Source organism: Sciurus vulgaris (assembly GCF_902686455.1).
Source record: "Sciurus vulgaris genome assembly, chromosome: 6".
Lineage (NCBI taxonomy): Eukaryota > Metazoa > Chordata > Mammalia > Rodentia > Sciuridae > Sciurus > Sciurus vulgaris.
Window position 1 is genome coordinate 128,552,765 of NC_136466.1, and position 27,525 is coordinate 128,580,289.

General features: G+C 39.3%; 1 protein-coding gene and 1 long non-coding RNA gene across 2 annotated transcripts in view; both read right to left on the reverse strand.

The window, feature by feature from the left end:
* The window catches only part of LOC306663137, a 61,270-nt gene that overhangs the window by 16,684 nt on the left and 17,061 nt on the right, over positions 1-27,525 (reverse strand). The gene's annotated exons all lie outside the window — the stretch shown is intronic.
* HSPB3 (heat shock protein family B (small) member 3) lies at positions 13,413-14,188 on the reverse strand. The gene has a single exon (XM_079143495.1). The coding sequence runs from the start codon at positions 14,008-14,010 to the stop codon at positions 13,552-13,554; it is 459 nt and encodes a 152-aa protein (XP_078999621.1). The 5' UTR covers positions 14,011-14,188; the 3' UTR covers positions 13,413-13,551.

Below are 27,525 nucleotides of genomic sequence, written 5' to 3' on the forward strand. Positions count from 1 at the left end.
GAGTTTGAATTAGAAAATCATTAGCAATGCACTGAAAACTAGTTAGATTTTCAGAGGAAAAAAAATGTGCTTATTGCATTTTATAGAATTATAGCCTCTTGGAACTATTAGTCCTGAAAATTCTGACTACTTTGGAGTAACTCAATAGAGATGGGATATGTCCATCATAAAAGCCATTTCCTTCCCAGTGAAATTGTGACTTCCTATATAGATACAACCATAACCTGTCTCAAAGCACTATGATGATCATTTATTAGATGTTACTTTAATAGAATGCTTTAAACTTATATTTATTTTTCCTTTCCTGATTACAAACAATTTACTTTTTGTATTTATACAACGAAATATAAAAGGAAAGATCCTAATGTCCTAACCATATAATCACTTTTGACACTTTGAAATATATTCTTTGATTCTTTCTTCTCTGAATACAGTAAGTTATGGCATTTCATAATATAGATAGAACACTACACTGCTATTAAAATCATGACCTAAACAAAAACTTATTGATATGTGTGTTAGTTAGCTTTTGTTGCTATGGACAAAATACTTGAGAAATTCAACTAAAGGAGGAAAATTTTATTTTGGTTCATGGTTTCAGAGGTTTCACTTGACCCCATTCTCTTTGGAGAACATCATGGTAAGGAGCCTGAGGTGGAATAGAGCTGCTTACCTGAGGGTGGGTAGGAAGTCGAGAGAAGAAGAGAGGAAGGAAGGGGCCAGGACAAGATATACCCTTCTAGGACATGTTCCAGGGCACCTACTTAATCTAACTCGACTTCTTGCCTCCTATAGTTTCTACCACCTCCAACAGTCCCTTCAGTTATGCACCCATCAATGGAATAATCCATGATGAGATTCAGATCCCTCAGGATCCAATCACTTCCCAAAATCCCCTCTTCCAAACACTGCTGCATTGGGGAGACAAGCCCTTCAACACACCCAGCCCTTTAGGGAACATTCTGGATTGAAACTGCAGTGTGGAAATAGGACCCCTGAAATTAAGGGTGGGATTTTTGCACATTTTGTAACTGCTTTCCCTCCTTAATTTTAGTGAGCATTTTTTCCACTCCAACATTTTTCTACAAGATGATTTTTTATTGGCACTATAGGGTTTTAGGCTTCACAATGATGAATTTATAATATTTCTTGTATTTGAATACTTTAAAGGAATGCCTCAAAATTTTTGGTGTGATTTTTATTGTAACATGTCATTATTTTACTCTACTCAGTAACGCTGACTGTCATGCTTCTGAGTTTCAATACAGAGTAGATTAAAAGGGAGACAATCATACCTTTAACTTCATAAAAATTGCACATTTTGCTTTGCTATATTCTTTTTTGGTTCTTGTCTTTTTCGTTTGGTTTGTTGACTTTTCCACATGCCGCCAAGCAGAATATGTAGGTAGATAATCATTCTAAGTTCCAAGAAAAACAAAAGGCATATTTAGCTTTGAATTCAAGAAAATATGGCATATATTACACAATGGAGTTTTATTCACTCCATAAAGAAAAATGAAATTATGTCATTTGCAGGAAAATGATGGACTTTGAGAGCATTTTGTCAAACAAAATAAGCCAAATTCAGAAGGCCAAGGGTCATGTGTGGAAGCTCGAGAGGAGAGAAAGGAAAGGCAAGGAGGTGGGCATCTCATGAAGAGCAGTAGACTAGAGGAAAGGAAAGGGCAGGGAAAGTGGTGGATAGGGGACAAATTATCTTGTGCATATGCACTAATATGTTCCAACAACTCTCACCATTATGGACACCTATAATGCGTCAATTGAAAATGTGCGGAAGAAGGAAAAATATATAATGTATGATATGTAATGTTTGCTTATATTTTCTATTATATACATGAGTAAAGTGATTATTTATAGAGATGTGGGCAGGGATGAAGGACAATCAGAAATGACAAGGCACCCAGAGACTAGTAATAGTAGGAAGCTACTGCCCCAAAGCCTGAAGGAAAAAGGGAAAGGAATTGGAATTTTGGGTACAGCATGTCTGGAACCTGGGGAGAGGACAACCCTGTCAAGGCTGCAGATAACTCCTGCCACTACTTGGACCTGAAACAGTGAGAATTGAAAAAGAAACAACCAACAAACACCTCCCTTTCTCTCTACCTTTTGCTCTCCTGCTGGTGTCTTCATTGGGTACATTTGACCTTCATGAAACCAGAGGGCATTCCCTTGCGGGTACAGGACAGGGCAGAGGAGGGCACAGATCGGGGATGGGAGAATTGGGTATTACAGGCACACTGGGTATTTATGGCTTTGTTTAGTTTTGTTTTTCATATACCTTTTTAATCCACTTGAAAGTTTTCTTTTGATAAGTGGCATGTAATATAGATGGAATTTTAATTTTATTTTTCTAGAAAACTATATAGTTATTTCAGGTACAAATATTGAATCATTTTCCCATTTGTTTTAACTGCTACCATTATTAAAATAAACTCTAATGTAATGGGTTCTTGTTCAGTGTTTTTACTAGTCTGTTCCATTGACTTGTCCTTAGGTTAACATTGTTTTAATGGTTGTACATTATAACGTGTTTTCAACATTTAACTACAGCAGCTCCCAAGTACTGTAAAGTTTTGATGAAAAAATAATCAGGAAATGAACAGCTTTGAAGTAAAGTTTCAGTATAAAATTTTTCTTATTCAGATATATTTTGAAGTGGATTCAAATAAGTGTTACATGCAAATTTTCATTATTTCCCTAATACGGGGACTCGATTATGTATTACTGGACATAAGGAGGGATATTTTTTCATTTGCAAGATAAACACAAGAATCACTAGAATTCAGTTTTCCTCTTTCTTTGGTTATCTCATGCTGTGAAAAAACCATTCAAAGCTTAGTGGTTTGGAGCAGCAATACTCATTGCTTTCTTATGATTCTGTGTGTCAGCTGGGTTTCAGCTGGGCTCCATGTGGTCTCCTCTGGAGGTTCATCCGGGCTGGAATGTCAGGGATGAGTCATTCATCATCTAGTAAGCTGGGACTGTCTATCAGCTGGGAGCTTAGCTAGGACACCAGAGAGGTTTGGTTGTCCAGGGGGCTTCTCCATATGGCGAGATTTATAGAAAGGAGTGCTTAAGAAAAGAATGAAATGGAAGCTTCAGGTTTCTTCAGACATTAGCCTCAAAAATGATACAGTAGCACTGGGTATAAACTTGTGATAGAATACTTAGTAAGAATGGGTGAGGTCCTGGGCTGGGGTTGTGGCTTAGTGGTAGAGCACTTGACTAGCAAGTGTGAGGCACGGGGTCATTCTCAGCACCAACATATAAATAATAAATAAAATAAATGTTCATCAACATCTAAAAAAAAAATTAAAAAAAAAAAAAAGAATGGGTAAGGTCCCAAGTTCAATCCCCAAACAGACACACACACACACACACACACACACACACACACACACACATTATATGGTGCTATTCCCTTCTTCAAAGACAGACACAGGAGCCGGGTGTGGGTGCACCCTGTAATCCTACCTACTTGGGAGTTCAAGATGGGAGGATGATGAGGCCAGCCTGTGCAATGTAGTGAGACCTCACTTCAAAAAAAAAAAAAAAAAAAAAAAAAAAGACAAAAACCACTTCACTCTTAAAGAAAGGACAAATGAACACTCTTCTCATCAAGAGGTGGAGTCTGAGAGAATTTTTGGTAATCTTTATTTCTGCCTCACCTCTATGCTTATTTGGAAATAATAAGGACAGGAGTTATTTCAATATTTCCGAAGACCTTTTATCTTCTGCCTCTAGATTCTGAATGAGGTTGACATTTCCACTATAAATCTGGCCCTACTTTGTTCAAATATGAATGTAATTACAAAGGAATAAAGACAAAAATAAGGTATAATTTTGTCCAGAAGATCTGCACTAGTAATGAGGAAAAGTTTGAAATGACTTCCTGAAAAAAAAAAAAGTCTTGAGTATCTTAAATGCAGCTGCAGTACTTATTTAAAAGAAGGTGGAAAATGAGGAGGGAGGAAGGAAAAAGAGCTACTTTTAGCCCAGCTACTACAGCTGGGAGATGATTTGCAAGGAGGGAGGAGAGGTTTCATCAAATTTGATTGACTATAGTTTTATTGGAAATCCAGTCTCTATTTTTTTTCATTTTATTACTTCTTACATTCCATAAGAAAATTTAGAATCTAGTAGGACACTATACTGCTCTAACACTTGGCAATGACACAGAAAACAGAGAGAGATAAAAACAAAAAAAGGTACAGACAGCTTAAAAAATCAGATGAACAGCTCTGTCCACCCAAACAAAGCAGGAGCAGGAAAGAATGGATTGATCTTGGCTATAGTTTGAATTTGGGATGTCCCCAAAAGGCCCATGTGTTAAAGGATTGGCTCCCAGTCAATGACACTAAGGACAGGTGGGGAAACTTCATGAGGTGGAGCCTAGTGGGGGGTTTTAGGTCATTGGGATGAGCCATTCAAGGACTAGAGGAACCCCGCCCCTTTCTCTTTTCCCTTTCACTTTCAGCCATGAGGTGAATAGTTTTGCTCCTGTCATGATGTGCTGCTTCACCTCAGACCCAAAAGCAATGGGACCACCAAATATGGACTGAAATATCAAAACTGTGAGTCAAAATAAATTTTTGCTCATTTTAAGTCATATATATCAGGTGTTTTGTTATATATCAAAAGGCTAACAAACTGTGTGCCCACTGACTTCCAAGTAAAAAATGGGCAGTTGCAGAGAGGAGTTTAGGTTTTGCATAGTAAAGGAAACCAAGGAATGCAGGGAATAGAACCAGGTTCACTGTGTGAGACTGGAAGTGGTAGTGTAGGGAGACATTTCTGCACAGAGAATGGAACTGAAACATCTTCCAGGTTATCTAAGCAAAAAAAAAAAAAAAAAAAAAAAAAAAGTCACTGAGGCTTAGACTTGCTTATTGACTGAGTCTGTAATATTCACAAGGTCACTTTCAGACAAGAACTTCTAAATCCCCTAAGTGAAGGGCTAGGGCAAGGGCCATAGCAGAACCTTTAGCTAAGGGAAGGTAACTGTGCAACAAGCCTCTCACACAAAAGAAGCCTAAAAACCAAAATTCCTAAGCACTCTGAGACTTAATGCTAAGAAAAGCAGGACAAGTTCATCATGAAGGGTACTGGAATTCTCTCCAGATGAATTAATGTAGGAACCATCTGCAAAAGATTTTGAAAATAAATATGTTTGGGGTCCCCAAAATTTTATATGAAGGAGTTATGTCCATTTTAAAAGAGTAAGAAATAATAAGTGATGGAAATAAGAGTAGTTTGGTAGGGAAAAGAACAAAAATTAAACTGTAAGCCACCAGGGAAACTCACAAGACATGGTAAACTCAATGACACAGTAGAAGAGAGACTTGGTACCTCGGTGCAATGTTTTGCATGTGTCCTCTCCAGAATTCAAGTTTTGTCAATGTAATAGGATTGAGTTGGGGGGCCTTAAGATGGGTGATTAGGCCACAAAAGCTTCTCCCTTATTGATGGGATTAGATGTTCTTGTGAAAGGGCTGGACAGAGGTGTTTGTTATTTCTTTTCCTTTTGTCTTCTACCTTATGAGGATGCAGTAAGAGCCCTCACCAGATGCCAGTGCCCTGATCTTGGACTGCCCAGCCTCCAGAATTATAAGAAATAAATTTTGATTCTTTATAGATTATGCAGTTTTAGGTACTGTTATGACCTCACAAGAGGGATAAGACATTAAATATGATCATGAAAAGAATTGGCAAAGTTTAGGATAATTTGCAAACTTATATACTGCTTCTGGCACCTTAAGTTGATTAATCACTTTGGAAAACACAGGCATAATCTATTAAGTAAAGTTGGCCATGCTTGTATTCCATTAATTTTATTCTTAGGGATACACCCTGAAGAAATGCTTGCAATATAGTTGGAGTGCCCACCTATAATCCCAGTGGCTTGGGAGGTTGAGGCAGGGGAATCGCGAGTACAAAGCCAGTTTCAGCAACTCAGTGAGACCCTGTCTCTAAATAAAATACAAAAAAGGGCTGGGAATGTGACTGAGTGGTGAAGCACCCCTGGGTTCAATTCCTAGTACCAAAAAAAAAAAAAGGAAGAAGTGCTTGCACATGGACAATAGACAAAATTTCATAGTGGTATCATTCATATAGCCCAAATTAACCAAAGGTGCCTATTATGGATAAAAGTGACAAATAAATTGGTACATTTATACAGCAGAATATATGCATTAATGAAAATGAACAGTGTACTTACTCTGTGAGAGACGCTCATGCAACCTCAGGTAAAGGAAGTTACAAAAGAAGTCACAAAACATAGGCAAAAATAAACTACAATGGTTAGAGATGAAACTTAAACCCAGAGAAAACTAAGCTACATTGGTTAGAGATGTAAAAATAGGTAGTAAAATTTTTAAGAAAAGTGATCATCACACAGGACAAGATGGTGGTCACCTCTGGGAGGCAAGAAAGGAAAATAGCTTCTAGGTGCAACAACGACCTATTTCTTGTGGGTGGTTTATTCCATAGATGGACCTTTCACATAAAACATGTTCAATAATAATACTTTTCTATATGCATGATATATTTCAAAAGGAAAGAGATAAGTAATTAAAGGCTAAGGAATTCACGCAAGAATATGCCACAAGTAGACCAGGGACTTTTTAGAGATTTCAATGTATATTTGATAAGAATTCTAAAAGAAGGGAGTCAAGGGCTAGTGGAGAACACAGGAAGAAGTAATAGACATGAAATATCCAGATGTTGAGAAAAGAGAAAGAAAGAGGTAGGTTTTCAGATTGCACATTAACCAACAAAAATCCAGGTCCACACCTAGTCACATGGTCATGATGAACTGCAGAACATCAGAGGACAAATAGAAGATCTAAAAGACAACCAGAGAAAGAAGATGGATGATATACAAAGGAATAATTATATTATTGCTGATGAGAATTCTGCCGTAGGTTCAAGAACAATGAAAAAAATTGTCTTCACAGTGCTGAGGTGAAAGTGCCAATCACATAGAATTTTATACCCTGCTGAATATTGTTCAGGAGTGCAGCAGGGTAAAGACAGGATTTTCCATCTAGAGATCCTCACTAAAATAATGAGGTAACTTATAAGAAGACAAGAAAAAAAAGAAACATTGAAATTCATAAAATTTTCTTTTAGAAAAGTAGGGTTTTAATAGTGGATATTTAAAACTAACATTGACGATAATGACAAGAAGTGGGCATGAATGTTCAACAGATAATAACACGAAAGTTCTAATTATATTCAGGGTAAGGATATAAATGCTGAATAATTTTCAATACTTAAATTTTTATACTTTTGATACTTTTAATCAAAGACTATATATTCCCCTATTTTCAGATAATGTTTAAGTTTTAACATCTTAAGTATCATTAGAAAAAACCCAAAGAGGTAAACAGAATTAAAAAAAAAGTATGATAAACAAAAACACAAAATAAGAAATAGATCTAAATTATTTAATTCCATAAGTAAATAAATTAAATTTGTCTACTATAACACAGATCATCAGATTATATTTTTAAAAATCTAGTCATATGCTACTGATCTTAAATGACACTCTTAAAACTACCACACTAAATAAGAAATAAAAGGATTCCAGCCAGGCATAGTGGTGCACACCTGTAATCCCAGCAACTCAGGAGGCTGAGGGAGGAGGATTACAAGTTTGAGGCCAGCCTCAGCAGCTTAGTGAGACACCTTCTCAAAATTCTTAAGAAAGTACTGGGGATGTGACTCACTAGTAGAGTGCCTTCTGGGTTCAATCACAAGTACCAAAAATAAAAATTAAAAAAAAAAGATTCCACATAAAATAATATTTTAAAAGTAGTATTTTCAGGCAAAATAGAATTTAGGACTAAGAGTGTTTAAAAGGGTTAAAGAATAGGCTTATATGAGATAAGAAGCAATACAATGGAGAGAAATTACAACTTTAAGCTTATAATTATATAAATTTATAATGACATAATTACTTAAATTTATAAACATAATAACACAGTCTGGAAGTATACAAAAGAAAAAGTGGAACATAATTTTTTGAAGAAACATAAAACTTTTCATTTATATGGAGAGATTTTAAAATACCAATCTATGTTTCTAGTAGCCATCAAGGGAAAAAAAGTGGAAGAATTTAGGATATTTAAATGACAAATTACAAAGAATGGTTTCATATAGACCATTTTGTTTTACTGCACTAAATGTTCATGTTTTTCCTGGAGTTTAGGAGACATTAATAAAGAAAATTATATTTCTGCACACACACACTTGTGAATTAAGCAACACAGGAAATATAACCATCAATTTCATCAAATCATTTGTTTTTCAGATTTGAAATAGTATCTGTTATTTTGTGGAGATAAGGGGATATCTGACCCATTCAATAGCTAAAACAAAATAGTTATTTTCAAAATGTAATATATGAACTTTAAATTAGTACACCGAACCCACATTTTAATTCTTCTTTCCAAATAATTATTTGATAGCCTCTCAAAAGAACAATGATCTTTAGTGAAAAGCAGATTTTTTTTTGCTAAGCTTGAGAAAATAATGGGTAGTCTAACCTGAGGTTGTATGCCTTTTTTTTTATTGAAGTTTTTGATATGCTAAGAACCATTAACAGCAATTTTCAGATAATGACATTATCAGAAACAAACATGAAACCTGATCCACCAATTTTTTTTGCCTACTTGTTCATGATGACTACTTCCTTCAGACTGACCATACACGATCCATTACAACCCCCCTTCCTCATCACTGACTATTGTAAACAGTGACAACCCTGCATGAAAGTAATGCCATTTCAAGGACAAGAAGAGGCTATGCTTGCAGCAAAAGCTCAGGAGAATCAGCAGTTAAAGAAGAAAGCATTGTCCAAGGCCCTGATCTTGGCTATTTTCCTGCCTCATGTCCAGGGTCTCTTATCTTCCCAACAGGGTCACAGCAAGATATATTTTGTAACTGCTTGCTGAGCAGTATCCCATTGTGAAGCAAGTCAGTACATTTTGTTCTTGCTTCTTCGATAAGTATGAAACTGAATAGGATTAGTTAAAGCAATGATTTCGTTTCAAGTGGTGTCTGGGAAACTCCTGACGAAGCTGCTCAGCTTTTTCATGCACTGTACGGTCTTCCCAATGACACAGACATAGTCCAGGCATAATTCTATACAATGGGTAAATAGTGGAAACAGTCAGGAAAAAACCTCCAAGGCAACTCTTTGAGAAGAGGCCATGTGCCTGTTTAATGCACTTATTGCCAAATTAGTGGCAGTAGTCACTAATGCCTATAGTGACTTTTGACTAGCTGGGCATCTTTCAGGAATTGTTTTATATAAGAACACCACACTTCAACCAAGCTTGTCCCTTTGTGCATGCCACTGTGAAGGTACGGAGGGGGATGAGAAGAGTTAGCTGGAAGGTTCTTGCTTCCTTTTGTTTTTGTTTTGTTTTCCATACAAGATTCCCAGGGCTAGGCCCTCCTTGGAGGCCAGCTGGTGAGAAATAGGTTAAGGAGCAGTTCAAGACCTCAGTACAGTTTGGACTCGGGGAGGTCAATAAGAATTACATTCCTCAAAAATTTTCATTGACTTTTGGACTTCCAGAACAAGAGGCAGACAGCTTATGTACATACAGACAGACAGACAGACTTTGGTCTACAATTTATAGGAAATGAAAAATCCTGGAGAAGTTCAAGACTGACTTTGCACCTAAGTGGATTAAAAATTAGCTCAAAATATAAGGTGACATTGGGGACCATAAAACTTGAAGGCAGGGTAAGATGCCGAGGCAACAGATGTTACACGACTATCTGATTGACCTGGTGTCACCTTCCTGCAATTCTGGGTTTGAGGTTGTCTTGGATACAAATCCTGCGTACCTTCTCACCTGTCACCTTGTTTCTAAGGTTTCACCTGCCTCCCAGACCATGCCGCTGACACCCTTGCCAGCACCTCTGCCAAGCTTCCTAGGGTGGCAGGACTCCAAGTCTAAGCCCTGCACCTGTGCTCCCCACCCGAGTCTAGCCGTGCTGAGTCATGCTTCTGTTTTCAGCATGGATGAAATGTCACACGGGGAGGCTCCGGTTTCCGGAGCAGCCTCCAAGGGCTTGGATGGAAACAACCCAGAAGTGCAGGAAAGTCTATTCCATGTGAGCCAAACCTTTACTAATGGGAAATGGGATACACTAGGGAACCAGGTGAACAAATTCCCTCTCCTTGATTCCCCCATGGACTGCTCCAAGATTTTTCAGCCTGAAGAGAAGTCTCCTGGAGCAGTTCCACGTGCAGAGCCGACAGCCTTGCCAGAAGTCTCTTAGCTTATTGTGACGCCGTGGCCAGCATCACATCACGTTGCTTCTTTCTTTTTTTGCCTCATTTTCTCTATTTCCACACCTGGGCTTGTCCTTCCCAATAAAGTGTCAGCATTCCAATCCTGCCTCAAGCCTAGTTCAGAGACAAAGTTTCTAAGGCAGAACCAGGACAGTACGATTGGTTTTATTGGAGTGTTTGATATTTTCCCCAACCCCTTCTCCCCGGTCACCCTCACTTGCCCTCTGTCCTGGAAGAACTGCCTTGCTGGACTGTATCATCCTCCCCACCCTCCGGCCACCAGTTAGGCCCAGCCATTGGGGGCCCTGGAAGGAGTTTGGAGGGAGAAAGTGTTAATTTTCCTGACTCCCTTCCCATGAAAGGTCACCTTTGGCTAGTTGTATCCCTCAAATGAAAGTCATAGCTGGTCGTGATTTCTGAGAACTGCTTTCTCGTCGGATCCCTAGGGGACACAACTGCACACTGCCACCCTTAGTTTACTTCCTTCCCAACCCTTCCATGCTCTGCTCATTCCTTTGTAATTAGTCTCTTTATAAATAAATAGTGCTGAGTTATTTCAATTTGAGAGTGCCATCTGCTTCCTGTTGGGACCAAGAGTGATAAAGAATAGTTAACTGATAACACCGTCTATCCATGTTGGAATATTGAATCATATTGCAAATCAGTGTTTGGTAGTTAAAAAAACGAAGAGTGATACATTCGTTTTCATTTTCTCCCTCCCTTCCTCCCTTCCTTCCTCCCTCCCTTCCTTTCTTCCTTCCTTCCTTCCTTTTAAATCACTTAAAATGTCAAGCAATCAGGTTCTGGCTGGAAACAATTTCATTCCTGGAAGGACTTTAATGAAGGGGGAATGGGCAGAGGAAAGGGAATCAATAGGGATGGTGAAGCACCAGGGACAAGAAAGCAGGAAGTCACCCCTTCTGCTGAAAGAAAGATTTGAGTGTTCAATGCTAGTGCCCAGTAAGAACTGGAATCCTGGGGCAGTTGATTTGTGGAAGGACAAAGCCCTGCCGGAACCCAGTCTGTAGTAGGTTGAGAATAGGGGAAGAAATGCCCCTGCCCACTAAACTTCTCCCTCCAATCTCTGGTCTCCAGTCAGTGCCTCTCAATGGCTAAAGCAAGTTACACACTAGAACTGTGTGGCCTATAGGGATCAGTTTGGTTGGGCTCAGAGTGAGGCTGGGAAGGACAGAGAATGGGTTGCGGTTAGTAGGACTGGGGAGGAAAACAGACAATAATCAGTTCAATCAGAACATTAAACTTCACACAAATATTCCAATTTTGCAAAAAGGAGTAAGGAAAGGTGAACTAGATATTGTAAGTAGCTATCTCATGGTCATAGAAGAATAGGTGGGTTTTTTTTTTGTTTAATATTTGATACATTTTATAAATAAAAATGGCTCTACATGCCTTTAAAATTTGTCTTAGGAAAAGGAAATACTAATTGAAGATGTGTTTATTTTAATTTTAATTTTTAAAGGAAATATTTCCTATTGATAGCTCCTCACAGTAGGAATTTCACTCCCTGAACTTCCCCAGAAGCTGAATCTTATCCAGGGAAAAATGAAGACGAAATGAGAGAATATTTTTGTTTTCTGTTTCTTAAAGCACTAGTTTGTGTCACACTCTTCTGATGCAAAATAATAATAATTTCATGTGGGACAAACGGTATCCCCCCCAATCACATTGGTAGACCTGGAGGATCATCAACTGCTGTTTACTTTCTCATGTGGCAAAGCTGATCTATGATATTCGTCTAAACAAAACTTCTTATCCTAGATTTGGATGCACAAACATCAGTGCATAGGCATTAAGCTTATATAAACATATCACTTCAAACTCCTTCAATTTAATTAAACTGTAAACAAACATCCCCCTTAGATTTTTTTTTAAATTGTTTGGTTCATTTTTCTTTTGCTTCATGTCTTTCCTGTCCAACTTGAACTACAAGGGAAGCAATACGGAAGAGCAAGCGCAGCCACAATGCTGTCTGCCATCTACACTGACCCTGGTGTCATCCGCTCCCTGCGTTCCTCCTCTATTCTTAGCACCAGACCAGCTCACATTCAGTGCCAGTGAAAGGAAAGCAGCTACTTCCTCTGAAGACATATTCAGTATGTACAGAATGAGATAGCAAATCTTTGGAATGTCACAGGCCAGCTGTGAAGCCAATATTCCTAATGCAAATTCTTACCCTCTACCAATGTCTCAACCTTGAGCCAAAGCAGCAGTTAGGGAGAACATAAGCGCCAATCATCAGGCACTGTGCAAACTCAGATGCTCCGGGCAAGGTCAGGTGTCCTCGCTTCGACTGGCCGCCAGGCTATTTAAAGCTAAGGATTAGGCAGAGTTAGCAGATGCATTACGCTGTGCTGTCTTCTACAATCTAAAAATTTAGGCTGATTCTCAATAGCAAGGTTTAAAATATATTGAATCCAGTAATTGAACATATTTTCCTAAAGTTAATGAGTACAGTATGTGTTAATATTTATCTTATTAATGTTTTATAAGTATCCATACACTACTCAAAAAATAAAACTCCAGTTAGGATTCAGTTTGGCTTAGGAAAAAAATGAATGAGGTACGTATTTAAACTTTTAAAAATAAGATCGATATCTGAAAAATTTTAAGAATACTACTTTTATCTGGATTTTCCAACTGAAGTTTAAAGCAGTAACAGATATCATGAATCATAAATAGATTTCAGACCCAGTTTCCAAGTGTTGTATTTTAACCATCACACTCCATATTTATAAAATTCTACTTTAATTAAAATTCACTGAAAAGAAAAGTGTATCAAGTAAAGGGAATCACAACTCTTTTTAGCAGTATAAAAGATTTTCACAAAATGAATAAGGATTCCTTACATGAGTACACTCTTTTGCCATGAATTATAAAAACATAGCCTCTCTAGCACTGTTGGAGTCATTAAGAAACAATTCTGAGACCTCTTTAGTATTAAACTACAGTCTCCTCAATGTTCAATGTTTTCCTTGTAAGAATAGCATCAGTTTGAACTGGCACAAACATATTTAACAATTTTTCTTTCTGCATAAGAATAATAAAAACAGCTTCAACATACCAGGAACTATGTATATATTTTTAATCTTCATAAAAGTCATAGCAAATTATTTCAAACGTGAGTAACACAAAAATTCCCGTGGTACCATCTGCTGAACTATCTTCTTCACGTCCTATGAACAGGAACTGATAAGGTTTCACTTAGTCTCAAGTGGATCCTTTACTTCCACCACCAGAATGCCATCATGACAGAGGATGGCAGACAAATCTTTGGTTTCAATGCCATCTGGCAGCTTGTACTGCCGGGTGAAGCTCCGTGAGATGAAGCCATGCTCGTCCATTCTGGTTCCATGTTGAGCTTTAATCAGCAGCCAGCCCTCGAAGGTCTGAATGATGATATCTTCGGGGAGGAACTGGACCACATCCAGCAGAATCTGAAAGCGGGCTCTCCCTTCTTTGGGTGGCATCTCTGTGGTTGCTGAGTCCACTGAAAGACATCGCGGCACAGCCCTGACTTTTCTCAGGTCGACGATGGTTGGCCCAGGCAGTGCATATAGAGCATGATCCAGTCTGCAGTCTTCCAAACCCCGAGCTTCAAACTCCTCCTGGTAGCGCACTGGAGTGTCTATAAGGTGTCTCAAAATGATTTTTGCCATAGCGGAGGCAAAACCAGCATGGAACAGCTTCCCCCCAGAGAGTGGCGAACGCCTGCAGTTGTCTTCTGACTGGATTCCCAGTAGGAGCAGCTACGGGTTGATAGCTCTGCCCAGACGCAACCACTTCATGAAGCCTGAATCGGACCACGCACTCGCTCTTGTCTTTTCACACACGCTGACAATGAAGGGCTATTTATAGGGCATGTTTCCGAGTTGCATTTAGCCACACAGCAGCCTGCACAAGCTGCCCAGTCAAGGGCTGCTCTTACAGTCTCAGTTATCCTTGGCAAACATGTCTGCCTTGCTTACAAGAGAAAGTGGGACTTCAAAGGGGCATTTGAAAAAGATCTGGGTGAGTGCTTCCTGCTTGGAAACTTCAGTGTTTGAAGGGAATAGGACTTCTTAGAACAGTCCAGAGATGTGCAGTCATCTTATCAAATGAGCTAATATTGCATCTCCCCTAGCCAGCCAATACAAAACTGGGGAGAGAAGGCTGCAGCTATGATTAAGGAGAAATTAAGACACACACTCACACGTTCAAATCTCAAGTATTCTACACTCTCAGTCCTCAGTTTTACATATATTTTCTTTTATCATTTACTCTTTTGCGTTTAAGGGACATCTGTGTGCCATATCATCTGGGTTTTTTTTTTTTTTTTTTTTAACATTTGACTCACCAAAAATGAGATCAGATGACTAAGCTATGTAAGTGCTAAATTTAAATAGGGATGGAGGGGCACAGAGTGGGGAATCAGTCATGAATTTAAGGCCAAAAGGGAGAAAAAAAAGTCACAGCTTTGAACTTTTTTATATTAAAGTCCAGAAAACTAAGGATCAATCTAGTTGCTGCTCTGCTATGCCAAGTGGTCAAAATAAATTACATATAATTTATGAACACCCTTTAACTTTTTACATAAAAGTAGATAACTTTTAACTCACTGCTATAGAAGGATTTACAAGACATGTTAAGTAAAAAAGAAAAGTCCAGAGCAGCATATAACATGTTTCTATTTCAGTATGGAAAATCCTCAGAAAACTTGGAATGGAACCACCATATGACCCAATTAACCCACTCTTCGGTTTATACCCAAAGGACCTAACATCAACATAGACAGTGACACAGTCACATCAATGTTTATAGCAGCTCAATTCACTATAGCTAAAACATGGAACCAACCTAGATGCCCTTCAACAGATGAATGGATAAAGAAAATGTGATATATATATATATATATATATGTATGTATGTGTGTGTATATATACACACACATATATACACACACACATACACACATGCATACATGGTGGAATATTAGTCAGCTTTAAAGAGGAATGAAATTCTGGCATTTGCTGGTAAATGGATGGAGTTAGAGAATATCATGCTAAGTGAAATAAGCTAAACCTAAAAAACCAAAGGCTGAATGGTTTCTCAGATATGCAGATGCTAATTCACAGTAAGGGGGTTGGTGATAGGAAAGAATAGAGAGACTTTATATTAGGTAGAGGGAAGTGAAGGGAGGGGAAGAGGTATAGGAGTCAGAATGATAGTAGAGTGAAACAGACATTATTACTTCATGTACATATATAACTGCATGACCAATGTGATCCTACAATATGTATGACCAGAAAAAATTAAATATTATACTCCATTTATGTATGATCTATCAAAACATATAACTACTTTCTACTGTCATGTACAACAAATTAGAACAAATGAATTTTTTTAAAAAACATGCTACTATTTATACATATTTTAAAAGTCAAAATTTGCCATGGTGCACACCTGTACTTCCTCACTGAGGCAAGAGGATCACAAGTTCAAGTTCAGCCTCAGCAACTTGGAAAGGTCCTCATCAAATAGTGACAGCTTGTCTCAAAATAAAAAATAAAAAGAGCTGAATGTATCTCAATGGCAGAGCGCCCCTGCGTTCAATCCCCAGTGCAGAGGTTGAGGGGTTCTGTGTTTACCTATATAAAGAGAATCCCTCTGAGAGTCCACCAGCTTTCCTGACCAGTTCCCATCCTGTGCCCTCCCAGCCATCCTCCATGTTGTAAATAGAACGACTGTTCTGGAGTCTCCTACCCATGAGGTCATCTTGCTTTAAAGCTCAAATAATCTTTCCAAAATCTTTCCATGGCCTTCAAGAATTCTCTGGCCCCTGCTATCTGGTCCCTGCTGACTTCCTCCTCCACCTTACCCTCCAGCCTCAATGGTCTCCTTTCTGTCCCATGAATACACTTGTCACTTCCTTAGGTCCTTTGCAAGTCCCTTTTGCTATGAACACTCCCCTTTCAGATTGTATCAAGGTTGCATCTTGCATATTGGTCAGGTAGCAGAACAAGTGTTACCTCTTCAGCAGAGTATTTCCTTTGGAAGTCCTCCTGTCACTCTGACATAGTTCCTCATTTTATCTTTGTTCTGTTTGTTGTTGTTTTTATTGTTTTGTCAACCAGATGAAATGGTTTTATTTCCAAAAGTGTTTTGAAACCACTCCAGTAATATTTGAATCATCGATGACTGCCAAACTCATTAGGAGAACAGTTTTGGAGGAATAGTGTCAAAGCATCACATCACGGGTCACTTATGAAGTAGAAAGAGAAAAGGACACTTTCAAAAAGGATTAGTCAGGCAGATATTGACTTGACAAGTGATCAAACTCAGTATTACCAATAATGGAACAAATGACATCATTGGCCTACTGGTTTAATCCAAGAGAATACAATATTGCACATATAATGTTCCCTTTAAAAACATGTGTTATAGTTTGGATCTTACATGTCTCCCAAAGGACATGTCTTACGTTTTGGTCTCCAGCCAGTGGCACCATTGCAAAGTGGTGAAACTTTTAAGGGGTGGAATGTAGTTAGAGGAATTAAGGTCATTGGGACTGTGTACCCTTGAGGGGGACACTGGGACCCCCAGCTTCATGTTCTGGGTTCTTTGATGAGATGGTTTGATGAGGGGTAGCCACAAGAGATGAGAGAAGTCCAGGACAATGAAGTGTGCTATACTCACAGGTCTTAGGGTCAGGAGGCAGACCACCCAGGGTGCAGGGAAGCCTCAGGACAGTCAGAAGGCCAGAGTCAGAAGAAAGGAGAAGGTTTAGGCCAGAGTCTTTGTTGGGGTTTCTGAGGGAAACGTAAGGCAGGGGATACGTGCTAGGCTTGGCTAGTTTGAATGATTTCATCAGGCTCTATGCTAGAGGTGTGGTCACCTGTAGCACAGGTATCTGTCCCTGGGATGATTGAGGCAAAGGAATATTGCCACCAGAATGAGGGCCAGAATGAGGAGGTCTGACTGTGAATTGGGTACCTCACCTATCAAAAGCATGCTCCTGGTCATGCCCTTTGCTATCTCTAAGAATTAGCTAGTCTCTCTCCAGCCAGAAAGATTTTTAAAATGTCAAAACATCAAAAAATACAGATAAAAATATATATAATTATACAAATAGCATGTCTCTATGTACATACAGTGCAATCTTTGCCATTGTTAGCTTCTGAAATTTATCTTGTTTATGGATTTATAGTCCAGTTATGAAAGACAATGGCACTTGAGGCCAAAACTATCCTTCATTGGTGGTATCCCCGGCACCTAAGAGAATTTGGAAAATGGTAGGCATCCATGGCATTTGTTGAAAGACAAAAGATCAGACTGATAGAATTTTTGGTTATTTTTATTCAGCTGACCATTGACCTTACTTGGCCATCCTTCTGGTACTTTGGTCAGCTTCTCCCTCTTTCTCTGAAGTAGAGATTCCAAGTTGGCCTTCTCCTCAGGTCTTCTCTTGTGTCCTTGGTCTCACTCTCCCAGGTTGGGGACTTGCTTGAAGCCTTCTGTAACGGTTCATTTGAATTGTCAACTTGATAGGAATTAAGAGATGCCAATGATTAAGAGGTTTCTGGGTGTGTCAATGAGTGTGTGTTTAGGAATGATTGGAATGTGGGATAGTGAACTGAAGTGGAGACCCTCCCTGAGCATGGGCAGCACCACCCAATAGGATGGTGGCTTGGATGGAATAAAAGCTGGAAGAACAAGGAAGCAGATGCAGATGCAAGCTCAGCTCTTCTTGAACAGTTTCTCAATTACTGCTTCGATCTTCTGAGGATATCAGACTCTCGTTTCTTCACTCTTCCAAAGAGAACTCTGCCAGTGATTCTCCAGGTAGTTTCCAGAAGCCTTGGTCTTGGACTAGGGTAGCACTGTTGATCCTTCCTTATTCTGGGCTTCTGTGTCTTGAACTGCACAGCTGCTGGTTCTTCCTGCTCTCCAGCTGCAGAAGGCCATTGTGGACTATCCAGCTTCTGGTCATATAAGTCAATGTAATAAATTCCCTTTTATAATCATGCTTTCTATCGATTCTGTTCCTCTAGAGGACCCTGACTAATACACCTGCTATGCACACCCAGTGAGAAGCTTCCCCTTCTACCTTCACCTCCACCTCCACTCATGAGTCCCTCTCTCCCCTCTGGGCTTTTGCTCAACCATTTATTCCCTTTCTTGATGTTCTCTAGTCCTTCACTATGCCCATGGCCTAAAGTCAGGTATCGTCCATCTTTTTAAAGTCAAACAAAACCTCCCAGTCCTTGTGTCTCACTGTAGCTAATCATCCCCACGACTCACAGTCCAACTCCTTGAATTGTGTCCTCTATGCAACGGTCATGCTCTAAGACACTGCGGTTTCACTTCTGCTCCACCAGTGACTGCCCTTGGGTAGACTGATGACAGCCTAAATCAATACTGTCATCCTCACCTTCTTTAGCCTCTCTGGCATTTGACATAAATCTCTCAACAGGGAGGAACGGCAGATATATGTTTTTTCTTAGCCTCTCAAGCTCGCCAGTGGAGTTTTCTCTGATTCTTCTCCCTGCATGTTCAGTGGAAGTGATATTACCCTGAAGAGGGCAAGAGCAGGTTCTTATAGAGCAAAAGACATAAATGTAGATGCTGTGTAATGGTTTGTGGCCCTCCAAAGGGTCAGAGTACCTACACAGACATATAGTATATCTGAGGTATTAATTTTTCATAGGGGAAATGGAGGGGAAATTAAATGAAAAAAACATAAAAACATTCAGGGGCTATGATGTGATAATTAAAAGGTGAGAAACACTATATAGTTTGATTTATCAATTGCTCTTCAAGACCTTCATGGTGCAGGGACCCACTTTTAGGATTCCAATAACAACTAGACTGGGAGTCTGAGGAGGATTTCTAGAAAGAGCTATGACTCAGCTGCAATAGGAAGGATACTGGTGTGAGCCAAATGAATCTGTGGGCAGGGGAGGGAGGTAAGAGACCAGCATGTTCAAGATCCTGGAGCCAAAAGAGAACATCCTGATTAGAAGAGACAAAAGAATCTCAGTGTTGCCATATGCACACTACAAAGTAGGAAGTGGGAAATGAGGCTGGAGAGGTCAGCAGAAGCCAGATCATGAAGAACTTTGTTTCTTATTTTTGTTGAGGCAAAATAATATTTTTTAAAGTGGCATGACTTTTCACCAGTAGGTTAAGGAGTGACATCAGAATTCTTGTTTTAAAGACTATTCTTTATCTCTTCATAATCAAAAGGCCCATTGAACTTTTTTATATTAAAATTTGGATTCCATTCTAGAAAAAAGAAGTTAACTACATGAAAACCCAAGTCCACTTTCTACTTTTCTGACCACATCTATAATAAGAAATATATTTGTCCTCATGACCCAATGAACACATATACACATATACACATATGGGTATAAAACTCTAAGCTTTACTACATGGGTGCCCTTTGCCTATTCGAGTCTATTTAGCATGACAGAGGTAATGTTTGCAATTCACTGAATTGATTTCATCACCACAAAATTGGTCAAAAGTCATGTTTGAAAAACTCTTCTTTAACTTTCTACATTTTAAGGAAAGGTGGTTTTTCATCTTTGTAGGTAAATTGCACCTCTGTGGAGACACAGTCCTGCCTGATTTTTCTTCTGTGGCTGCAATAAGACAGTAAACAGGGAAGGCAGAAAGTAGTGCAGAGACAACAAGCTCTGTGGCTGATATGCAGTGCTTCAGAGATTGGAGAAGTCAAGGTGGAAACAAAGACTCGGTGGTTGAAGTGTCTTTGCCCAATGGAAGTGATTTGGTAGCAAAGTAGGAACAGAAGTTAAACTGTTTGGTAGGGGATTAAACATTGTTTATAGACAACAGTTTCAAGACCCTGGGGCATGAAAGGATAGAAATAACTACAATCAGGCCCAGTGGCCCACACCTATAAACCCCAAAATTTGGGAGGTTGAGGCAGGAGGATTGCAAGTTTGAAGCCAGCCTTAGCAACTTAGTGAGACTCTGTCTCAAAACAAAAAAATAAAAAGAACTAGGGATATGTCACCCCTGGGTTCAATCCCCAGTACCAAGAAGGAAGGAGAGAAAGGAGGGAAGGAAAGAAAGAAGGAAAGGAGGGAGGGAGGGAGGGAGGGAGGGAGGGAAGGAAGACTGATTTAACTGGAGAGCAACATGAGTTCTAGATTTCTTTTAATAAGATATTTTTAAGAAAGTTGACCATTAGTCTCTGTGTTAGTCAGATTTCCATTGTTGTGTTTAAAATATCTGAAAAGAATAACTTAGAAGAAGAAAATCTTATTTGGGCTCATGGCTTCAGAGGTCTCAGTACTGGGTGGACTACCTCCATTGCTCAGGGACTGAGGTGAGGCACAACATCAAGGCAGAAAGGCTTGATGAAGTAAACCTTCTTAACTCATGGCAGCCAGAAAGCAGAGACAGCAAGAGAGGATCCAAGGATGAGACGCAGTCCCCGAGAGCACAAACCCAGACACCCACCTCCTCCAGTCATGTCCCTCCTGCCCACCATTGCCACCAAGAAGTCCACTCAAATTACTAATTCAATCATTACCTGAAAGTCCACCTGTGAACTTTGCTGCATTGGGACCATGCTTCCAACACATGAACTTGTGTGTGTGGTGGGAGGGAATTTTCCATATCAAAACCATAATAGTCTGCTTTTTAAGAGTTGGTTAGCAAGAGGTCCTCACAATCCTGGTTAGAGGAGTCTGAGACCTAGGTGGTCAATATCCTGTTTTAAATATGTATTTTAAACCAAGTAATTTTCCCTATGTCATTCTCAAATCATCCATCAAGTAAAGGTTTTGTTCAATACTACAGCCTATGTCAAGAAAAGCTTTAGGGAATTCAGAAAGGGGTGGGGTACTATATAACTACATGGGTCAGAGATGAAGTGCCTAGAGAAGGACCAGTAATAAGATGCGAAGAGACTAGGTGTGCGGAACAGACTTAGAAAAAAAAAGATAAAGACTGACCACCAAAATGAGAGCACAGTGACACATGCCGAAGGGCATCCAAACATACATACAGGGGGACTCAGTTGGTCCTGATGCCATCTTGTAGCAGTAAGCTCCTAATACCTGTTAAGGAGTTGCACTTTAGATAGGAGCCATAATAAGCACACATACATTTTCAGAGGATTTGATATGAAGCAGAAAGTAATCCTCCCAAGACTTTGCTATGAGTATCACATATCCTTCCCCTGATCAGATATCTACAGTGGTACTTGTCTTTCTCAGGGGAAAACTGTTTTGGTCACACATCTGATTTTTGACAATTCTAAATCTACGTTTTTTTAGGATTTTCCCTTCTTATGTTCCAAACTCTTTGGTTTGGAGTTCAAGGGCTCTACAATATAACCAAAAAGGTAGGTGAAAGAAGCCATTCCTCCCCTGATTACTCTGTATGACTCCATCCCTCCAATCTCCTGGTCTGCTATTTTCCAAACATTCCTTCCACTTTCCTGTCTCTTTTTCCTTTTCTTTTCTGATGCTATTTCTTCCCATTGGTATGCTGTAGTAGACTCAATAATAACTCTCAGAAAAAGATATCCACATCCTAACCCCTAGATTCTGCAAATACTACTTTAAATGACAAAGATTTTACAAATGTGATTAAGTTAAGGAACTTGAGCAGAAGGAATTATTCTGGATTACCTGAGTGGCCCCCAAATGCCATTACAAGTGTCATTATAAGAGAACAGTACAGAAAGAGATTTGACCCAGGCACATAGGAAAGGCCATGTGAGGAGAGAGCAGAGAGGGATTTGAAGGTGGAGGCCTTGAAGACTGAAGTGATGTCACCGCCGAGAATTCCAGTGGAAAGAAAAATCTTTCCCTAGAGCCTCCAGAGGGGACAGCCATAGCCCTGTTGCTGCCTTGATTTTGGACTCCCAGTATCCAGAACTGTGAGAGAATAAATTTCTGTTGGCTCTGGCCACCAATTCTGTAGCATTTGTTATAACAACCACAGCAAATGCATACTAATGCCCATGTCCTATGCTCTCAGATTACATAATTGCCTTACTTTCAGTCTTGACTTAAATACTCTACAGAGTTTCCATGTCATTTCAGCTAAAAGCAATTTGTTTTAGTCAACTTTTTTGCTGCTATGATTAAAGGACCTGACCATCACCAATTGTAGAGGAGAAAAAGGTTTATTCATGGGTTCACGATTTCAGAGGTCTTAGTCCACAGGAGGCCAACTCCATTCCTTTGGGCTCAAGTGAGGCAAAACATCACGGCAGAAGAGTGTGGCAGAGGGAAGTGTTTCACGTGATGATCAGGAAGCAGAGAGAGTCCACTCACCAGATACAAATACATACCCAAAGCCACACCCCAATTCCCACCTCCTCCAGTCACACCTCACCACTTCAGTTACCACTCAGTTAATCCCCATGAGAGGATTAAATCACTGATTGGGTGAAGACTCTTACAACCCAATCATTTTCTCCTCTGAACCTTCTTGCACTGTCTCCCACATGAGGTTTGGGGGACAAACTCACATCCAAACACACAACACAATTTTTCTGTATTTTATGGGTATGAGGTTCACCTGGCATCTTAGTTAGAAACTTCTGGATCTCATCTTATGCATTACTAAGCAAAGCACAAAGCTACAAATCATGGATAATAAAGAGAAAAGCTTTGAAAGAGTCTATGAGTTGAAAATGTTTTTTGAGTGCTCATGAAGCTTCCAGGCCACAAACTCTGCCAGGACCATTTCTAAGAAGTTTCCTTCTGGGAATGTCATCATGCTGGAACCAGGTTCATCTACCATGGCTCAGGGATGGGCATGTCAGCATCCAGAAATTAGCATCTGAATGGAGCCTCCATCGTGTTTATTTGGCCTTCCACTAAGTCCCACCTGCTAGGTTTACCAGAGCGCCTACCTTTTGGCTTAGCCCTGATCCTGCCCCGGAGTTGATTATAGCCAAAGTCAACATTACAAGGCTCAGTATCACAAGGATCTGGATGAAGCTAAGCTCCCAGACCTTGTGGCCCAGCAGGTTTTCAGCCTGCCCTCTCCAACCAGATCCAAAATTAGAACCCTTCCTGCTCCTGGAGTTGGCATGATTTACAAAGCTGAACATTGGCCAAGATTTCTCTCTGCTCTTTGCTTTCTTCCCTGACAAGTCAGTTCCACAGTCCCTTCCTCTAAAGGACTGAGTCTTGACTGAGGTGCAGCCTCTCTAAAGTTTAGCTATTTTTTCCAGAAATGGATCTTAGTTTCTATGCCCTTAACCTGCTAGTCAGGTATCTTTCTTAGGGCTCACCAGAGAAACAGAATCAGTAAGATATATAAAGACACATAAGAGGAGATCTATTGTAGGAATCGGTTTAGGCAATTATGGAGGCCAAGAAGCTCCACAGTCTTCGAGGTACAGGCTGGAGAACCAGGAAACCTGGTGGTGTAGTTTAGTCCAAGTGTGAAGACCTGAGAACTTGGAAGCTGACTGTTTAACTTCTACTCCAACAAGTCCAAGACCTGAGAACCAGGAGTCCCACACCTGAGGGGAGATGTCATAGCTCAAGAAGAAAGAAGGTGAGCCAGGTGTAGTGACACACCCTGTAAACCCAGGGCTTGGGAAGCTGAGGCAGAAGGATTGCTAGTTCAAAGCCAGTCTCACACTAAAACAAAGACCCTGTACCTAACAGAAGAAAAAGTAGGCCCAAATCTCCATGATGTCAGCTTCGGAACTGACTTTCTAACAAGACCCATTGTTACAATAAGTAAAAATCAAGAATTGATAAACGGGATGGAATCAAACTAAAAATCCTCCTTACAGCAAAGGAGATAATCAAGAATGTGAAGGGAGAGCCTACAGAATGGGAGAAAATCTTTACACCTACATCTCAAATAGAGCAGTAATCTCCAGGATATATAAAGAACCCAAAAACCTTAACACCAAAAAAAAAAAAAAAAACAATTAACCCAATCAATAAATGGGCTAAGGAAATGAACAGACACTTCACAGAAGAAATACAATCAATCAACAAGTATATGAAAAAATGTTCAACATCTCTAGCAATTAGAGAAATGCAAATTAAAACTACACTGAAATTTCATCTCACTCCAGTCAAAATAGCAATTATCAAGAATACAAGCAACAATAAATGTTGGTGAGGATGTGGGGAAAAAGGTACACTCATCATTGCTTGTAGAACTACAAATTGGTTCAACCATTATGGAAAAAAGTATGGAGATTCCTCCAAAAACTTGGAATGGAACTACCACTTGATCCAAGCTATCCCACTCCTTGGTTTATACCCAAAGGACTTAAAATCAGCATATTACAGTGAAGCAGCTACATCAATGTCCATAGCAGCTCAGTTAACAATAGCTAAACTATGGAACCAAACTAGATGCCCTTCAACTGATGAATAGATAAAGAAAATGTGGTATGTATACACAATGGAATATTACTAGGTCTTCGAGAAGAATGAAATTATGGTATTTGCAGGTAAATAGATGAAGCTGAAGAATACCATGCTAAGTAAAATAAGCCAATCCCCAAAAAACCAAAGGCTGAATGTTTTCTCTAATATACAGATGCTAATTCACAGTAAGGGGATGGGGGCAGGCTAGGGAAAAATAGAGGTACTTTGGATTAGACAGAGGGGAGTGAATGGAAGGGAGGAGATATGGGGGGTAGGATGGATAATGGAATGAATCGGACATTATTACTCTACATGCATTTATGATTATAAGACTGGTATAATTCTGCATCACATACAACCAGAAGGATGAGAAGTTTTACTCCATTTATGTATGATGTGTCAGAATGCATTCTACTGTCACGTATAACTAATTAGAACAAATAAAAACAAAAGTCCACCAAAACAAACAGACACAAAAAGCTAGCTTCAGCAATTTAGCAAGACCCTGTCTCAAAATAAAATATAAAAAGGGGTGTGGATGTAACTTAGTGATAAAGTGTCCCTGGGTTTAATCCTGATACAAAAAAAAAGAGAACGAATTCATCATGAATCATTAATGTGATGATTTCCATTCACATTGGGACCTTCTTTACATGGTTTACTGATTTAAATGCCACTCTCTTCTGAAAATACCCTCAGACTCACACTCAGAAATAATGTTTGACCAGCTACCAGGGTACCCTTTAGTTCAGTCATGTTGACGCATAAAATTAACTATCATCCCCAGGTTCCTTCAGCCTGTCTGTGTTGTAATAGCTTCTGGGACCTTTGCCACCCATGCCACTTTCCACCTTGTGGCATGGTCTGCCACCTTCACTTGAGTAACTTGGCCCTTTGACTAAGTATTAGGGACCGTAGTGTAGCCATCCAGGTAGCATCCACTCCTACCTATCCCACCCCGTTCACCTTTTGTGACACTGATTTTCCGAGCACTGGTATCCCCCCCACACAATGACAATTCTCTATTCTAAGGACCATATCATCTTTCATAGATCCATTCCTTCATGGTGGTTAAGAATGCATTTTAAGGGTTTTACTTGGGCATGTTACTTCACTAGAGCATATTTTGATTTATTTTTTTAATCTCTAAAATAAATATAACAATAGAACACACTTCCCAGGGAGGTTGAGAAGATTGAATTTGATTCTGGTCATAACACATTTTCTCTATAATGTACTATGTCAAGATCAATAAATGGAAGCGTTTCTAACAGTTTTTCCAAATCATAAACAGGCTGGACACCTGAAGCAATACTCACTTGAAGTCTATCAAAAAACTGCAGTCCTTTTCCTTGGCCAATCTTTTTATAATCCTCAGGAAAAACAAACATATAATACTAATATTCTGGAAGGAACATGTTATTGACACCCAGAAGGCATGTCAATGGAACAAATACCAAAGTCTTGACACAGAAGAATGCTTTCAACTCTGTCACTGAGTCTTTGGTGCAGAGCTTCTGCCTCCCAATACTGAACCAATACATCTCTGGCCCATTTTAATGTTCTCATATGAAGAGATGGTTAAGATATCATGAGCTCCTTTAATTTGCTAGGCAAAACACAAAGCATTATGTGTTATTTTCAAACTTAAAAGAAGCTGAGATCGGCTCAGAATAATGTGTGCTAAGCTGTAAAACTAAATCCAGATGTGGTGTGACGTGGTCTTGTGACATTGACGCCAGGAGGGGTTTCTTCTTTTTAGTGTGACAGCTGCCCTCTGGTGGTAGAGACTGAAATTTCATCAATAAAGGACTGATTTCTTAGAAATAATAAACTCTATAAAGAATCAATTCTTGTTTCTCTTGCCTCTTGATTTCATTTTCCAAATAAACATTCTCATATGCCCCCTTTCACTAAGTGGTCTAACACTTGCAGTTTTTAGATTACTTTCATTAAGTAGAGGAAAACAGAAAGAGGGAGGACAGAGGATTGGGAGTTTTTGAAGGATAAAATTGGAACCCTTGCTTTCTGATCCCAAATTACCAGCTATAAACTATGGTGGGTCTACATGAATATATTGGAAGAGGCATCGTGGCAATGTAATTATAGAAAACATTTTAAGAGACACAAAGACCTAAATTTGAATCTTTATTCTGTTCTTTATAACCTACTTGACCCAAAAGTCATAATCTCTGTAAGCCTTCTTTCTTGACAGTAAAATAGGAAAAAAGGCATACCTTTTAAGTTGCTTTGAGGATTAGAAAAGAGAAATAAAACATGATAGGATAGAACCTGGCACACAGAAAATGTTCAATAAATGTTAGACACCATTTGTAATATATCATTATAAAAGGATTAAGTCTCTTTGGAGATAAAGCTGACCCATTTCAACTCAGTGGTAACTATTTAAAAAAAAAAAAAACATGTAGCATTGCCCATGTTTCTTTAAACATTAATCAAGGCTTTGGCAAATATTAGTTGTTACTGGATAACTATCTGAGCCATGAGTTCTATGCAGATAAGGCTCAGAACAAGCCAGATCCTGGGGAGGAATGTACTAAAAGGTTCCTATCACACTGGAACTGTCTTTATCAGATCAGATGATTTTTTTACTCTTTTCCACAACTTACTTTTGAACCCTTGGAGGTATCAGAATTACTTTTGAATTGCTGTGCTACTATGCTCGAGAAACTCAAGTCTACATTTTTAACCCCAGGGAAATTCCAAAGAAATACTTATTGTGGCTTGTTCACAAATGGTTCTTAAGGGTTTATGACTTATTTTTTCCACAACACAGTTTAA

What these genes read in the sequence shown, in the direction of transcription:
- HSPB3 (XM_079143495.1), bottom strand. Translation starts at nt 14,010, where the DNA reads ATGGCAAAAATCATTTTGAGACACCTTATAGACACTCCAGTGCGCTAC.